At 40.3% G+C, this 17,362-nt stretch overlaps 1 protein-coding gene across 13 annotated transcripts in view; it reads left to right on the top strand.

Annotated features, from left to right (window-relative positions):
- SUCLG2 (succinate-CoA ligase GDP-forming subunit beta) overlaps positions 1 to 17,362 on the top strand; it is a 326,281-nt gene that overhangs the window by 167,782 nt on the left and 141,137 nt on the right. Inside the window, exon 10 of one of the 13 annotated variants that reach the window (XM_049642684.1) lies at positions 404 to 13,359. The exons of the other annotated variants lie outside the window; for them this stretch is intronic. Coding sequence (XP_049498641.1) covers positions 404 to 520 — 117 coding nt within the window. The 3' untranslated portion in view covers positions 521 to 13,359. Of the gene's footprint in view, positions 1 to 403; positions 13,360 to 17,362 lie in introns of those variants that run through there. 13 annotated transcript variants of the gene reach the window in all.

Below are 17,362 nucleotides of genomic sequence, written 5' to 3'. Positions count from 1 at the left end.
TACACATTTCCCATTTAAAGGAGGAATAATTTCATATGATAGTGTCATTTAAAATTTTTAATAAATTTTCATTGAAGTATAAGCTTCATATAGAACAGTATGTAAATCGTAAGTATTATAGCTTGATGAGTTACCATGAGGTGAACATACTGGCAGCCAGATCATAAAATAGAACATGACCAGTGTTAGGGACTGAATGTTTCATGTCCCCCCAAATTCATATGTTGAAATCCTAACCCCCGATCTGGTGATATTAGGGGGTGGGGCCTTTGGGAGGTAATTAGGTCATGAGGGTGGAGCCTCATGAATGGGCTTAGTACCCTGATAAAGGAGACCCCGGAGAGGTCGCTCGCTCCTTCCTCCATAGGAGGACAGATCTAAATGATGGCCATTTCTGTACCAGGAAGTGGGCTCTCATGAGACCCTGAAGCTGCCGGCGCCTTCACCTTGGACTTTGGCCTCTAGAATTGTGAAAAGAAATGTTTGTTGTCGCATCAGTCAGTCTATGGTAATCTGTTAGACAGCCTGAACAGACCAGTACGCCATCTCAGAATGGGTACCCCATCTCAGAAGCCAGTGAAGTACCCCCTCGCCATACTTCTACCCTGCTTTCCCCTGAAGGTAACACAGCTATCCCAACTTCTAATGTCGTAGATTTTGTTTTGCCTTAACATAAATAGGGTCATGCGGTGTACATTCTTTTCTGTTTGCCATCTTTCGCTTAACTTTTATTTGTAAGATTCATCTACATTTTATGTAGCAGTGGTTCGCTCATTCTTCCTGCCGTATGCTGTCCTACTGTGTGACTCTGCCAGAAGTTTTCATCCTTTTCTGTTGATAGGCATTTATGTTATTCACAGTTTTGACTGCTACGTTGCTGTGAACATTCTCATACATGTCCTCTGGAGCACATTTCTGTGGGATATATTTTTGGAACTAGGATTTCTGGGTTATAACATATGCGTGTCTTCAGCTTGAACGGATACTGCCAAGCAGCTCTCCAGATGTGCCAGCTTTACACTCTGGGAGCCGTTTATGGCAGTTCCAGTGTGTCTGCACACCCTTCCCCACCCTTGGTGCAGTCAAGCCTTTGCGACTTTAGTCGTTCCAATAGATGTATGGTAGTTTTCACTGTGGTCTAATGCCTTTCTCTCATGGCTAATGAGGTTGAACACCTTTTCATATAATTATTACTATTAGGATAATACTCTTTAAACTTCTGTTAACCTTGTCTGTAAAGTAGACATGAAAATAATACCCCAAAGCATTGGCTTTCAATATCAGTGGAGATAATATATGTGTGAGTACTTGGCAAATATTTCTAAAGCACAAGGAAAACTTTCGTTTGTGTGGACTTAAAAAAATTTTTTTTAATGTTTATTTACTTATGTTTGAGAGAGAGAGAGACTGAGATACAGCACAAGCGGGCAAGGGGCAGAGAGAGCAGGAGACACAGAATCTGAAGCAGGCTCCAGGCTCTGAGCTGTCAGCACAGAGCCCATGTGTTGACTTTTTTTTTTTTTAACGTTCAATTCCATTATCATTTCTGAGGCTTAGATTTATAATTATTGAAACAAGAGGAAGTAAATGCTCATCTTTGGGATAGGAGGTATCTGAAACAGATCCATTAACACCAGTGTTACTGTATGGGTTGTTTTGAAGTTGATGAAATGGGTAAACAATTCAGTAGTTTGCAGTGATTCTCTGTTCAGACAACCAAGAAAACACAACTTAATCGAGGGAGGATTAAATTCATATCTGCAAGAACCACAGAATATCATTTGGTATAAATTTGAAAAGAGCCCAGCTATTTTAGCTCTGTGGTATGTGATTCAAAATTCTTTAGAATTTGAGGCTAGAGAAGTAAAAATGCATGCCATATTTTCAGTATCAAATGCCTTTTAGCATGCAAATGCCTTCACTTGTAATAAATATGTGCTGATATTAATATGTGCTAAATGCCTCACGTACATATTGTTGATCATCATACATTTAGAATATATTTAAAAACAAACCACAATATCCTCTTCTTCACTTATTCACATGTTTATATCAGAGGCATGAAGCAAAACTCATTTTATTACAGACCACTTGTATTTGCTGAAATACCTTATCTGCAGGGGAATATTTATTTTCGGTGGGTAAAAGAACTCTTGTAGAGATTGATTTTCAAATGTAATACCCAATACTTGACACAACACGAGCATTATTTTTGAAATAACTCCCCCATCCCTGTTCTTACAGGCCTCTTTGAAAACAAATCTAAAAGTTGGAAAGAGTAAGTCCAGGCAGCCATTCTTTATGGTGATAGGCTGCCTGGTAGTCTAGTCTGAGAAGGATAAAAATGATTCTGTGCTTATGAATTTGTAACCTGTCACCTGGTTTCAGCCCTGTGCAGGGGAATACCGTGTATAAGCTGGAGAATGGAAAGCTCGCTGCCTTGTTCTCATTTCTCTTTGTTTCCTCCAAGTGCTTTTCCTATTGTGTTGCATTTCTTTCTCTGATGTCCAGTTGATCCACATTTCCAAAAATGTCTTGCTGTCCTTGTCCAACATGCACTCGTTCCATTTTATCAGCCAGTACTACGCAGTAAGAGCTGGGTCCTGGGAAGGCTGTCGGTTCTGTATCTTACCCAAGACCAGTGTTTCTGATAGCTACCCCTTTTCCACGCATCCCTAATGGAACTCTCTAAATCTGTTTTCATGCTGCTTGCTGACATACTGTCAGAAATAAATCAAAAATAACGTTTTTTACTCTTTGCTCTGCTTCTCAAAATTCAAATTTGGATGTGCTTTGTTTTGTTTCATGGTAAGTAATTTGAAGAATTTTAAGACTTGGGGATATTTTAGTAAATTTTATCATTGGTCCCAACATGCTCATAATTGATTATGAATCCTGTATGGAGAAGCCTTTGTAGATGTTAAACAGAAATGAACCACTAATAAAGGTATAATGTCACCTAGATTGGAAATAATATATAATTATTAGAAGAGTTGGGGATATTTTTTCTCTTAATGTTACTGCACTGTGAAAAGACATGGTTCAGTTCAACAGTTAAGAAAATAGTGCATTTTCTAACAATGCCAGGATTAATGTCAGGTATCTCTGAGTCTTAAGAATTTTCCTATAATGCGAGACTGATCAAGCATCTGAAAGTTTCACTATTATTATTTTTGAGGTATTGTTTTAGAATCCAAATAATGCCTTGTGGGAGAATCACTAGATGTAGGGAGTAACTTGGGAAAATAATTCAGGAGAACAAGGTGAAGACCCTTTGAACTGGGAAGGGTTCTGGGTCCTCTCCTTTATAGGGGTCAGCTGTAGTCTGGTGGGATGAGCCCAACTGCCTTCAGAAGGTTGAAGACACTGTGAATTTCCTCTATACCACCCTTCCACCCACTGCCAGAGAACTAGGAGTTAGGAATGATTGTCTTGTTCCTAAATGAACAACACGTCCATATGGGCTTTGCCGAAGAAATTGGCTTGACTCAGAGTGGCTTGCAAGATAAAAAGTGTTTTGTCTTTTTTTTAAGGCTGTTTTATTAAACAGCATCCCCGTTTTCCTAATTATTAAATTAGAGAAACATAAAGTATAGAAAAGTACAAAAATAGATCAAATTACATTTATATGCACTTTTACATATACTTAAAATGAATACACAGAGTAGTATTATTTCTGACAAAACTGGTATCAGTATGATTGACACTCTTCTGTAGTCTGCTTTTTTCCACTTTTTACGTACCTTTTCCCCTGTCATTGTACAGTCCTCTGCAGCATCTTCGGGAGCTGAATAGTATTCACTTGTATGAACGTATAAATTTACTTAACCAGTCCTCTGTTATTTGGTATTCAGGATGTTTCTCACTTAAAATAATGCTGCCGTAACCTCCTTGTACTCTTAACTTTACGTACACTTCAGATTACTCATATAAGATGAATTCCTAGGGGCGCCTAGGTGGTTCGGTTGGTTGAGCGTCTGACTCTTGATTTCAGCTCAGGTTATGATCCCATGATCATGAGATGGAGCCCCATGTCAGGCTCCTCACCGGGTTTGGAGTCTGCTTAAGATTCTTTCTCCCTTTCCCTCTGCCCCTCTCCCCTGCTCACATGTGCATTCTCTTTCTCCCTCTCTCTCTGTCTCTCTGTCTCAATCTCTCTCAAACTCTCTCAAAATAAATAAAATAAGATGAATTCTTAGAAGTATGAGGCTAACTATGTATGAAGATTTTAAGGTTTTCATACTGACTGCCTATTTGTCACCACAGTAGGTAGAAGGATGTAGAAGGCTATTGTCAATGAGAGGAGTATGCACTTGGCTGTTTAAAGTGGCCCCGTGTGTAGTGCCACAGTGCTGCCTGGTTTTCCTAAGTCATGTCTACTATGATGGATCTTACAGAGAAAATATATGTTAGATAATCTTTGTTCAAGGGTGAGTAAAAATTCAATACGAATGAATTAACAGTATATATGAAGGAAGGTATCCTCAAACAGAAACACAGAAAACAGGTTATGCATTGATGTTTTGATGAAAACGGTGTGAGGCTTATGCGAAACTAGCCCTTGGTTTCCTCAGGAGCAGTGGTTCCGTATTTGCTAACTCAGTGTTCGCTGAAAGTTGATAGACCGTGACTACTATGGGTAACGAGAATTGCCTGAATAATGTTTTGGATAATTATGGATGGCTCTTCAGAGATTATGTGAAAGAGCTGCTCCATTTTATCTAAGAAAGGACAGTCCGGAACCCCTAGCATGAATGTAAAGTCAAAAACTCTTTTCTTTTCCTCAATTGCTTTTATATGCTTCCTAAAGGGAAGGAATTTGACTATGAATATGAAAACCTTCAAAATATGTCAGTAATGATATTTTAGACATACTACCTTTATGTTTAAGGATTAAATGAATAAACCTTGAGAAAATTTTAACTTAATTTTTCCACTATCCAGGTAAGAATGATTTCCTTACACATGTAAGTCCCTCACTTTATGCTTTTTGAAAGGTTTCTTTACATTTAAAAATTGATTATTTTTTCCACTTTTAGAAATTTGCATTTCCTACTAAAAGAGATTTAAAAAAAATGGTCTCTAACTTTATTACCGTAACATGACCACTATTACAATTTTGTTAAATTTCCTTCCAGCATTATCTACACATATCTTCTTTATAAGATTATAATTAGAATACCCTTCCTATTGATGGCCTTTAAAAAATATATCCAGTATTACATGATGTACATCCTCCAGTGTTGTTAGCTGGTCTCTCTCTCACTGTTAGTTTTACTAGCATATTAATAGTGGGCACTGTGTTAAAGGCCTCTTGTTATTTAGAAGGTTATTTAAAGCTCAGCATTTAAAGTCATTTTCAGAAAATGTGTGAACTTTGTAAATCTGGTTTGCTAAAGTAGCGTACAATATAGTTAACAAATGCAGTAGTAACAAGTGTGAAAAACATTTTGGTACAAAACAGACTTATAGAACAATAAAAAAAAAAAAAGAAAATCAGCATTCTCTAGGGCTCAGCTAGATACCCCTTTAGCGTCTTATGCATTTACTACATCAGTGGACTACTGATCTGCCTTTGTTTTAATTATCGCAGGGTTAATGAATCATTCTTCAATATTTGATACAGTCATTTAGAATTGCCTAAATTCTGAAATACCTAAGAATTCCAAGTGTGGCCTAATGTACCTTCCTGATGGCTGAGTTGAAGATCTTCCCTGTATCCTCCTGATATATCTGGTTCAGTGAGGTGAGACTGAGTCCAAAACAAGACTTGCAGAAGTTAGAATAGACTCACCTTTATTTTTCCTTGCTCTTTCTTGCCAGCATTCTTCCTAAGAATTCATTGGTTTCTCTGTGCATCTTCTGTCTTTGTAAAGAGCAAGACACTTTAGGCAAACTTGTTAATTAGGTGCCTTTTTAATCTCTAGCCCTCATCAGATGCCACCTCAATGATAATATGTGATAATATGTCCCGGTCTCCCTTTTCTTTTCTTTGGGGTATTTACAAGTTACAGTCTTTACCACTTAATCATCTCCTTTATTCATACATTTCTCTTTTTAAATCTTATAAAATCGCCTAGAAATATTCTCCCTTCCCCACCCCACCCCCACTTCTTGCTGCTGTTTCATTAAACTTTTCATTTTTTCCATATTCTTTGAAAATAGCTCCAAGTATAGTTTTGCCTAGAGTTTTTTTTCCCCCAGTGCCTGGTTTTGTCCTGTTCCACTATTACTAATACACTTCATTATTTCTAGCCACTCTAATAGTTCAGGGAACATAGTAGGTCCTCCAAAAATGTCTTCTCAGAGCAAATTCATATTGACAGCGTGTCTCTTTCTTTCCATGGAAATCCTATGGCTCAGTGGTCTCAGTCAGCAAGAGAAGCATAATAAGTTAATGAGCTGTCCTTGTGAAACCATTTCCCAAGGTAGGTGCCAGTGCTCTGTGTCTGGCAAGACTCTCATGGGACGGGGCAGCCTGGTAGGGACCATTGTCTAGAGCAAGACTTATTACCTCCCCAGGGTCCGGGAAGCAGTGGAGGGAAGGTCCTCTTTGCAGAGGGTTGGGTGAAGTCCTGTGCAGCAGCCAGACTCAGCGGCAGTCGGTAATAACAATACAGGAAGAACTGCAAGTGGCAGGGGCCCTTACCTGAAAGCAGGGTGTTAGTAGAAGACAGCAAGTGTGCCAACAAAGGGAGGCAATTTTAAGGAGTATTTAGGGAATTCTGTTAACCAGTAGCCAGTGCCACAGTCCCCAGGCTGTAGTGCAGGGCCAAGCTGCCTTCATACAAAGCAAAGCATCCCATACTCAGAAGCTTGGCTCTAAGGAGACTGGAGGTCCGGGCAGGCAAGTAAGGCAAGAATTCATCCATAGTACAAGTCACTGTGTCAACCATGAGGTTCACTAGGCTCGTCCCATAGCAAGAACAACTTTATGGAAGGAGGGGGGTTCCCCCCCCAGCTTGTTGGGGCAGCTCCTCAGACCACTTTATGAGGTCAGGACTAGTTCTCCAGACCAGAGAATGACTAAGCTGGACAGAAACCCATTCAGTGATATCAGCCAAATGATAATGCATGGTGTTATATATGCCAGGCATTGCTCTAGACCCAGAATTGTAGAGCAGTGAGTGAGTGAAATAGAGTCCTGTTCTCTTGGAGCTACCATTTCAGAGTGGGAAAGATAGTTAAATCAGAGAGTAAATAGATACATTATACAAAACAAATAAGTAACATACTGGGTGGTGGTACAAGGTTAAAAATAAAATTGAGGATGCCAGAAATTTGTTATTTTTGATAGGTTTGTCCAAGAAGCCCTCTGATGAGTTTACCTTTGAGAAAGACGTGTCCTGACTGTTAGATGTGGAGTTTGGGTTTGTAGGCAATGACATGAATACTCCCAGTGAGGGGAATCTGATCAATATCTGCACCCGTTGGAGGTGCCCTATGTTCCTTCATGTTTACTCACTACTTCTTTTTTTTTTTAATATATGTTTTTTAATGTTTATTTGTTTTTGGGAGAGAGACAGAGCGTGAGTGGGGGAGGGGCAGAGAGAGAAGGAGACACAGAATCCGAAGCAGGCTCCAGGCTCTGAGCTGCCAGCACAGAGTCCCTATATGGGGCTCGAACTCACAAACCAGGAAGGAGATCGTGACGTGAGCCAAAGTTGGACACTTAACCGAATGAGCCACCCAGGCGTCCCTCACTACTTCTTTACCTCAGTGTCCTAAGCCACCTCGCTTGGTTTATTATCAACTTAAAAAAAAAAAAAAGAGGTTTGGTCCACTTGAACTTTGCTGTAATTCGGGTGGCAACTGTCTTCCACTTAGAGGTCCTTTGTGCATATCGATGGATATTTTATCTCCATCCCCAGGACCCTCTCCTCGGGATGCTCTGCTTCCAACTTTGAGGACTTACAAAACGGAGCACTTTGAACACACATATTAGTTAGCATTCCCAAGGGGCAGCTGGCACAAATCCAAGTTAATTATTTTTCTTCCAGCTTATCTGTGAGTTCTTTCATTAATCGTTATCTGTAAGCATTCTGGACACATCCCTTTTTCTCAATTAGAACTCCACTGGAGTATTTCTGAACAAACATTTAGGTGTCTGCTTTAATACTCAGAAGCCTTAGGATCATAAGTAGTGAACAGAAATCCATTTTGACCTTTAACCATTGACCTAGATTTCACGTGCTCGTTAATCCCAAATAGCACATTCCTCTGAGAGATATGAGTGACCTAGAATCTTCAGTGTGTCATTGTTATCCAAGAATGTGGACATTTGGTAGCAGATATGAGGAAGAAATGCCCAAATTTAGATATTTCTGATATTTTTCTGTTTTACAACCTGTGACTGTGAGTGGATCTTCTTGTCTGTTAAACTGAACTACAAAGCCAAATGATTAATCCAGATGCAGACTCTGCTGGCCAGATTCTGAAAGAGAGGTGTTTGGTAATCAAATGAGAAGAGTAAACAAGGGAAAAGTAAAAAATACCCCCCCCCAAAAAAAAAACGAGAACCTTCACTGAAAGCATAAATTCTGTGATTCTCTTTTTCTCTACCAATATATCTTTAAAAGCTCTCCCTGTTGTAAGTTGCACCAATTTATTAAACAATGCAAAACATCTTAGGTAAGACAACAGGACGAATTCGAGCCTCACCATCATCCTAGCTTCCTCCCCCTAATGAACACAGCTTGTGATTCCGGCCTTCAGCAGGCAGTCATTGCCTGTTCCTTGATCACCTACTGTGTGTCAGGTCCCGAGCCAGTCAACAGAATGGGAAACCATCCAGCATTTAATGTCATTGGTTCCATTACGCTGTCCTTGTCAAGTCTTCTGGTTGTAATTACCCCTTTAAAGCAGAGGAAGACTTGATCCTGATTGACAGATACAGTCCTTGCTAAGCTCAAAGAAGACCAGTGTAAAGCATCTATTCATACTGACATCACACCCTCTTCTCTGGGTTCACAAAGAAGAGTCTGTGCAGCCTTACCACTCAGAATGTGGGCCATGCACTTTCAGTGTTGACATCAACTTGAAGGCCGTTAGAAATGCAGGAACGTAGCTCTACCTCAGATCAGTGGGGTCCGGATTCGTGTTTTCACAGGATGCCCAGAGGATTCTCTGCACATTAGAGTTTGAGGGGGCACTGGTCCATAGCAGGGGGAGGCATACTGCAGTTCACAGCCAAACTCTGTCTCATGGGTATTTGTATAAGTAAAATTTTTTAGGAACACAGCTTTGCTCATTCATTTCCTTAAGCAGTTGAGTAGTTGTGACAGAGACCTGGTCCCCAGTGGTCTAGGGTCGGCATGCTTGGAGTGTGGTATTGGACTAGTGTCAATTTGTATAGAAGCACCAGCCTATGGGCTGTTTTAGGTCTATAATAAATACAAAGACAGAATCAGCATCTAGAAACTTTTATTCCAAATTTCTGTGACATACAAGTAGAAGATCAATTTTCTAGCATTTCATATGATTGTGTTTTACAAAAACATCAGTGACTGTCAGGGCATTTAAGAAAAAATTGTCCTTCGCCACAGATTATGTGAGAAGCACTGCTCTGTGAGTTTAAATGGGTACGTGTGTAAAAACCAGTACTGTAAGTGAAGGTGATTGTACAGGGTACATCTTGATGCTAAAGTGAGCTTTATTACGGGCTGCAGTATTCACATTGTCCTGTTGTTCTTTGCTCATCAAGCTTTGTCTTGCTTTCGTTGGTGATACTTCTCCTTATGGTCCTGGTGATGCCTTCGTTCGCTGTCTACATCCCCACTTGGATGCTCTCTTCCCCGCTCCTGCCCACAGAGAATCCTTATACCTGGCCCGGGCCCGTTGCTCTGCTGCATCCCTGGCAGAGGGTTGCTTTCAAGGGTGGGCGCCTGGCAGAAGCCCCTCAGTCCAGCCAGAGGCTTCCCTGCTGCCGTTCTCATGACACTCATGCAAAAGCCCGTCTGCCTGTGGGATCACAAACTAAAACAAGGTGGCCCAGGAGGCTCTAAGTATCCCTTTCCACTTGGTGACAGCATGAGTAAGATCCAGGAGCAAAGCTGTGCCATACAGGCTCCCCTAGTCATAGGGCTTCATTCCTAGGGCCTGGCTTCTCCAGTGGGTGGACCAGCAGGAGTGGCGTCACCTGGAACCTCTTTAGGAATGCAAATTCTTCATCCACTTAAACCTGCTGAATCAGAAAGTCTGGGGTGGGGCCCAGCAGTCTCTACCTTAGCCAGCCCCATAGGTGATTGTCATGTTTGAGGATGTCTGCTGGAGCTCTGTTAGCGTCCTCTGGCTTATGAGAGCTGCTTCAGCTCCCATCTCAGCCAGGAGCCCTTTCGTTCTCTGTTTACCTTTGAGGTTAGAATGACTCCTGTGCTGTGTGCTGTATGTGTTACTTGTACAAAACTGACAGTTGGCCCCAGCTCACCCTTGTTGTGCCAAATAGTAGCCCGGGACTCCACTCGGTTAACACTGATTTGAATTTCTTTCTCCATACACTTGACATCCCCGTGTGTTTTAAGATTTTTATTCCCTTATTTCTGTGTCAGAATCTCTCCCTAAAACTCAGAGGGACTCTATCAGTTCTAAAGTGACTTTTCTATCCAAATGAGAATTAAGGATAATCTTCCAGTTAATAGGTAACATTCCTCAGCTGGGTTTGTAAATGCATTTTTCTGAAGATCAGTTCCCTCATGGAGAACTTTTATTTCCCTTCCCTCTAAAAGTAGAGAACAAAAACAAGTTGTATAATTTTCAAGTGACTTTCTATAAACTTTATGAAATTACTTCATCTTGAGCTCAGTCACTGAAGTAGATCTAATTCATTTCTGTCCCGATTAAGTTACCATCAGCTGCTTCTTTTCACAAGAGATTTCCTTCCTATTATTGTTCTCTGTGCATTTAATCTCTCTGGGTACTTTTCTTCCCCTCTCTTGATTTGTAAGTGTTTTGGTGCGATTCAATCTCCTGTCTATTTTTGTTACAAAGTACAACCTTCATTTGTTATCTGAGTTCCTTTTGCTATTTGGGGAAGAGGGAAGTGGTCAGATCTTTCAGTATTTGACAAATGTCATGATAATAGAGTGTTTCAAGGTGGAGATGTTGAATCAGCTTTTATGTTTGGTCAAGAAAATTGATTCATAATGATATGTGACATAAAGTCTTCACTGAATTTTTCTCCGGTATACATGAGGAATGAAAAAAAAAACCCACTTCTTGTAAAAAACAAAATTTAATGTTTCTTTATCTTGATGGCTCTTTGTACAAGCTCCCTTTACAGATTACTCTGTGTGCCGACAAATCAGCATATATCTTTCTCCAACTATTAGGTCATCTTGATATATCAACTACCATTGGAAAATTGAGATTTGCATGGTTTCCTTTCATATTTTCAGTATCAGGCTGAGACCTTATTGCTGTCTTTTCCAGTTTTGGGGTTGTATCATGTTCTTGAGTGTTCACGTCTTCCTTGGGGGGCAGGGTGTGGACCAGACAAGACATAGGATACAAGCTCACTTTCATCCCTACTTGTAGGTCTGCACGTCTCTAACTTACTGCAGCTACTACACGTTGTAATCACATCTCACATGTAGGTGAGGCTCTAAAAAGACCTTTCAGAAGGCAAAAAAAATTTATAATCAAACTTAACTTTGGAAATCCTTTTAAGTCCACTCATAAATTTTAGTATGGGTGAGGAGACGCTGATCCTTCTCCATGACATTCCTCACCACTGTGGTCTATAATTAAAAAACCGGTGGAATGTTTTATTAAAGTCTGTCTGGCCCCTGACACTATAAACTCCCACAAGGAGGATGGTCTCTGTTTTGTTCACTCCCTCCCGACTCCTCGCAAAGTGGCAGAAATATGGTGCACAATGAGTAAGTATTTTTCTTCAATTATAAAAAAATTAACTATCAAAGTTAATGGATAAAATAAATAATAATAATGGCAGCTAACACTGACATAGGTATTAAGTATGTGCCAGGAACTGGTTTATGGGCTTTACAAATATGAACTCATTTATTCCTCACCACAAACCTAAGATAGGTAATAAATCATGGCCATTTTACAGATGAAGAAAGTGAGGCACTTTCCTCACTCGCCAAAGGAAAGTTGCCAAAGCACACACGTGAGTGGTAGAGCAAGGATTCAAACCCAAGCAGCCTGCCTCTAGTCCTTCTTCATACCAACTGGATTATACAGTGCCCTGTGAGCAAAGGAGCTCATTCCCTCTCACCTCCCTCAGCAACTTGTGTTCTTTGAATGGACCGGTGTTGGGGGCTCCCACTAGATTTGGCTCTTTCTTGCTCACTTGCTTGTTCTGTCCCTGTGCCTGCATAGTTGGATTTATATAAATTAAATGTGTGTCTGATGTGACTTTGATGTATGGGATGAGGCTAAATAACACTCCAGTGCAGGTATAAAGACAGCAGTAAAAACCAGGGGCTTAGAAATTGTTGCAGAGTATTTTTGTCATGCATGTTAGATCTTTTTTTTAAACATGCAGCTTTCCAACCGAAAGGGTCATTATACAGTGGTTGAAAGAGAGACGTAAAGAATGCCTGTTCAAATTCTGAGGTTCTAAGAGATTTTTCTATATCTTACTCCAATGAAGATATCTTTCCAGGCAGTATTTTAGGTTTATAATTGCATGGACTTTCAAAAGAAAAACACAAACAAACAAAAAAACAGAGGTGCCTGGGTGACTCAGTCAGTTGAGCATCCCAACTCTTGATTTCAATTCACTCCATGATCCCAAAGTTTTGGGATTGAGCCTCAGGTCGGGCTCCTCACTAAGTGTGGCTGAGCCTGCTTGAGATTCTCTCTCTCTCTCCCTTTGCTCCTCCCCAGATCTCTCTCTCTCTCTCTCTCTCTCTCTCTCTCTCTCTCTCTCACACACACACTCTCTCTCTCTCTCTCTCTCTCTCTCTCTCTCTCCCCCCCCCCAACACACCCACACACACCCCCCCCCTTTCTCTCTAAAATTAAAAAAAAAAAACAACAAACAGTTATCAGGGAACACCTGGAGGAAATGCATGTGCAAAGTACATCCTGGGTGGTGGGAGAACTTGAAAGCTTCGTGCTCAGCAAGTCACTTAATGTAAAGGGACGACAAGGCCTGTCTTTTCATTGAAGACACATCATAGGACAGGTTACAGGGAGCTGACAAGTTCCAGGACATCCTCCTAATTGTTTAGTTCCTACTGCTCCCTGGAGGCTTTGCTCTTGGACTCTTCTTTGGGGCTGTATATTCTCAACTGTGTATCTGAGTTAATCAGAGTTTAACGAACCACACGTCTTTTGTTACATGGAAGGGAAACTCGAAGTTTCTCTCACCGTTGTTACCGTGATGAGAAAGAAGTCAGTTTGTTGTTTTTTTACAAACGGAGAAACATTTTCACCCTTGAGGTATTCATGTCTTGATTAAGGTAGCTAGGGTTTATATCCTGTTTCTTTCTAGTTTGCTAATAGGAAGTAGTCTTAACTAAAGCGCATGCTTTCTCAGGGGTCACCAGCCGTGAGTCGGTTGCTCTGAGTCATGTGCTCGGTGGCATTTTGTTAATTATACTTACTTATTTAGCACTAATGCAAGAAACATGACTAGTAAGTCTTCAGTATTTGGGTTTGTGTTTTAAATTCATTCCTCGGTAGCACCCTTTCTCCCTTTCCTTCTCTCATCTTTTCAGACCGGGGGAAAGAAAGGGCCTTTGGAGCTAGGTGTTGTCCTGAGTGAGCAGTCCTGAGGTTGGGGAACATGGAGTCTGGCTATGTGTGGGTTGTGGGGTCCACTCTGTCAGTAGCTGGAAAGAGATGGAATCCTAGCCTGCACCCCTGTGTCTCTTCCCCTTCCTAGGTCAGGAGTGGGGCTTTTCTGAGGGAGAAATGCCTTTGGTGGAAAAGGATCCAATATAAGTATGAGAATCATGAGTGACCTGGATGCTTGTATGGGGCATTGAAAACAAAACAAAACAAAAGTAAAAACAAATTAAAGGAAGGTTCCATTAAGCCAGTAAAGTATGTGTCTAAATCTGATTTTAAGTGAAGCTTCTTTAAAAAAACAGTTTTAAAACTTCACATGAAGCAGTATCTGAAAATTGGGTGAGACCGTCTAAATAGGAAAGAAAGCAATCTCATCAGACGAGTTAAGTCTCAGCAAATGTAGCAGGATTTGGCATGTTCTTCTGAAAGGGGGCCAAACCCTTTATAGTCACCAAGTAAATCAAGTCTTGTTTCCTCTCTGTCAGCTCTTTGATATATCCGTGGGAATCCATAGAGTGAGACCAACGAGAACAGAGCAAATGAGCTTCCTTCACAGGGGTTATTTTGAGGCATTTGAACACAGCAGTATTCCTTTCTTCAATGTTCACAATGTATAAATTCCCGAAAAATTTTAGTATATTCGTACTTTGTCCAAGTCTATCATAATTTCTGCTGGGCAGTGTATTCTTAAAACCTAATGGACCCAGGAAGATGACCCCAACTTTCTACCATTTGCCATCACTAGGGACAGAAGCAGTAGCCCCCTTAGAGAAGAGCCGAGCAGGCTTTGCAAATTGGGAGGGGACTGGCAGTATGAACTCGTGTTCCATTTACTTTAAGGAAATGGCTTTAATTAAACAACACTCATGGCTTTATTGCTGTGCTTGGCAAGCCTTGAGGAGTTCGGGGCTGGTAGTGCCGATACTCAGAATTATCTCAAGAAAACAGCCTTATGTCCTTCCCAACCACAATGCCTTTTATCATGAAGGTGGGTCAAAACAAAACTCTCCCCGGGGCGCCTGGGTGGCGCAGTCGGTTAAGCGTCCGACTTCAGCCAGGTCAGGATCTCGCGGTCCGTGAGTTCGAGCCCCGCATCAGGCTCTGGGCTGATGGCTCAGAGCCTGGAGCCTGTTTCCGATTCTGTGTCTCCCTCTCTCTCTGCCCCTCCCCCGTTCATGCTCTGTCTCTCTCTGTCCAAAAAAAAAAAAAAAAAAAAAAAAAAAAATAAAAAAAAAAAAAAAAAACAAAAACAAAACTCTCCCCAAAATAAAGTCGCAGTGCCTCCTCTTACATGCTTTGAACTGTGTGGTCAAGAGTCCTAATGATTACCTGTCTAAAACGTATCCCTCAATGCTCATTCTTTTTGGAATTATAAATTAATTTCTAAACTACTGATATTTTTTTTAGTTTTAGAGTTAAGTGTCTATGAGATTTATTTCATTTCCTAAATAATTGAGTTCCATAATTTAATACATGGTCATTAGGGAGGATTTGGCATATAGAAAAGCTCACAATAAAATAAAGTCACCCCTAATTTTTTAGCTCAGAGATAACTCTCATTAGGATCTGGTGTGTTTCCAGTGTTTTCTTTCTTTCTGTGTAAGTACACTGACTCTACACTAAATGGGGATTGTACTGTTTTGTTTTGTTTTTTTTCCACTTAGCAATGTACTGAAATCATTTTACCACATCATTAAATATTTTTGTGCCACAAGATTTTTAGTGGCCATGTCGTGTTCCATTACGTGAATACACCCTTGTGTTCGTAGTTATTTTCTTATGGTTAAGACATTAAGCTGGCTTCCTATTTTTGTTCTTATCATAATGTGGTCATTTTAAAAATATTTTTGTGGTATAAATTTATAAGTGGAATTGGAGCTTTGGTGGCGTTTCCCCCCCTTTGAGATGTGGGACTCTAATTTTTTAACCCTATACCTATACATAAAAGCATTTTCTTTTTTGCTGTCCTACCCTAAAATGGTATCTGGTGACCATTTAATTAATTGAGCTTGGTTGGCTTCCATCATTCCCTGAACAAAGCATTTTGCTAAATGATCCCAAATGTTAAATAAAACCAATTAACAAATAGATGCTTAGACATTAACAGATGTCTTCTGAGAGTATGTATATAATTAAACTAAATAAATCTTACTGTAATAATGACAGTTAGATAACAACAAATTATTATCATCAAGGGTGTTTCATTATAAGACAACCCACTAAACAGAGTCCATGGTAGAGTATAAAAAATCACATAACAATCTAGTATATTTTGTAGTAAATGTGTGCTTATCAGATTTTGGATCTGGTACAAAATACATGACACTTTGTGGTTGCTATAAACTTTGCATGCAGCAATTAAGGAAATATGATCTTTTTTAAAAAAAAATTTCCTTTTTTTAATATATGCCAGTAGTAAACAAAGAATATGTTAACTTTCTAGACTTTACCTTTTCCATGTATTGAAGAGATAAATATTACTATGTTAAAATTGCCTCAAATTAGAGGTGAAGAAAGAACTTATTTCCTGTGTTCTTGTTGGAGTCACGTTATGGATTTTCGTGGACAAACTAGTGATTGCCAACACCGTTAGCAACATGTATGTTCTCTGAGTTTGAAACTAGACTTGATTTTTTTCACTGATAGTATCAGTGTCTAATGTGACATTAAATTCTTTTCACTCATTTTATATGTCTTAAATCAAGACCATCAGGCATTCTATACACATGGAAGATTTTTAAAACATTTTTTTGGTAGTAATTAGGATGGTTTTGTTTTATTTTTAATTTTTTTTCTTACTTTAGAGAGAGGAGGGAGGAACAGAGAGCAAGGGACAGGGAGAATCTTAAGCAGGCTCTGCCCTCAGCACAGAGCCCCACATGGGGCTCAATCTCAAGACTGTGAGATCACCACCTGAGCCAAAATCAAGAGCCCAACGCCCAACCGACTGAGCCACCCCGGTACCCCAGCAGTTAGGATGATTGTATGTTTGTGTGTGTGTGCGTGTGTGTATAATACGTTTTCTTAATCACATTGTGGCCTCTGGGGGAACTAGTTTCGTGCATCTACTTTTTTCCTCACAATTGCTGTGAGGAAGAAATCCATGGATCCGATTTGTGTCATTAAAGCACGTTTGTTTGGCCAGTGACCTGGTGGGTGGAGTCAAAGTGTCCATTTAAAAGGTCTGGAGCTCATACATGTTATGGTCCCTTTCAGAGGTCCTCCTTGCATGTAACACAGACCAAGGTTCTCCCCTAAAGCTGGCCACATCAGTTTCCTTCTTCTCCTCTCCTCCTCCTCCTCATTTCTCTTGCCCTCCTTCTTTTGTATCCTACTCCACAGAAGGCAGGACCAGTAAATACGAGACCAGTCAGAGCCATTTATGGAGTAAATACTAAATGTTCTCTTTCTGTCTGGCTACTCTTCCTGTAACTCTAGAAGAGTGAGTTTTTCTGGTTTCAGTGGAGTCGTACATTAAGAAACTTGGATTGAGAGGGTTGGAGTTGGAGCCTGGGGGATGGGGGAGCAATTATGATGTTTCAATATCTTGAACTTAACTTGGCTAAAGAAGTCCTCAGCTCTGTCATTCAACCTGAATAAGATC

The sequence above is a fragment of the Panthera uncia genome, chromosome A2 (genome assembly GCF_023721935.1).
Source record: "Panthera uncia isolate 11264 chromosome A2, Puncia_PCG_1.0, whole genome shotgun sequence".
Taxonomy (NCBI): domain Eukaryota; kingdom Metazoa; phylum Chordata; class Mammalia; order Carnivora; family Felidae; genus Panthera; species Panthera uncia.
This window is presented reverse-complemented; position numbering and strand designations above follow the sequence as displayed.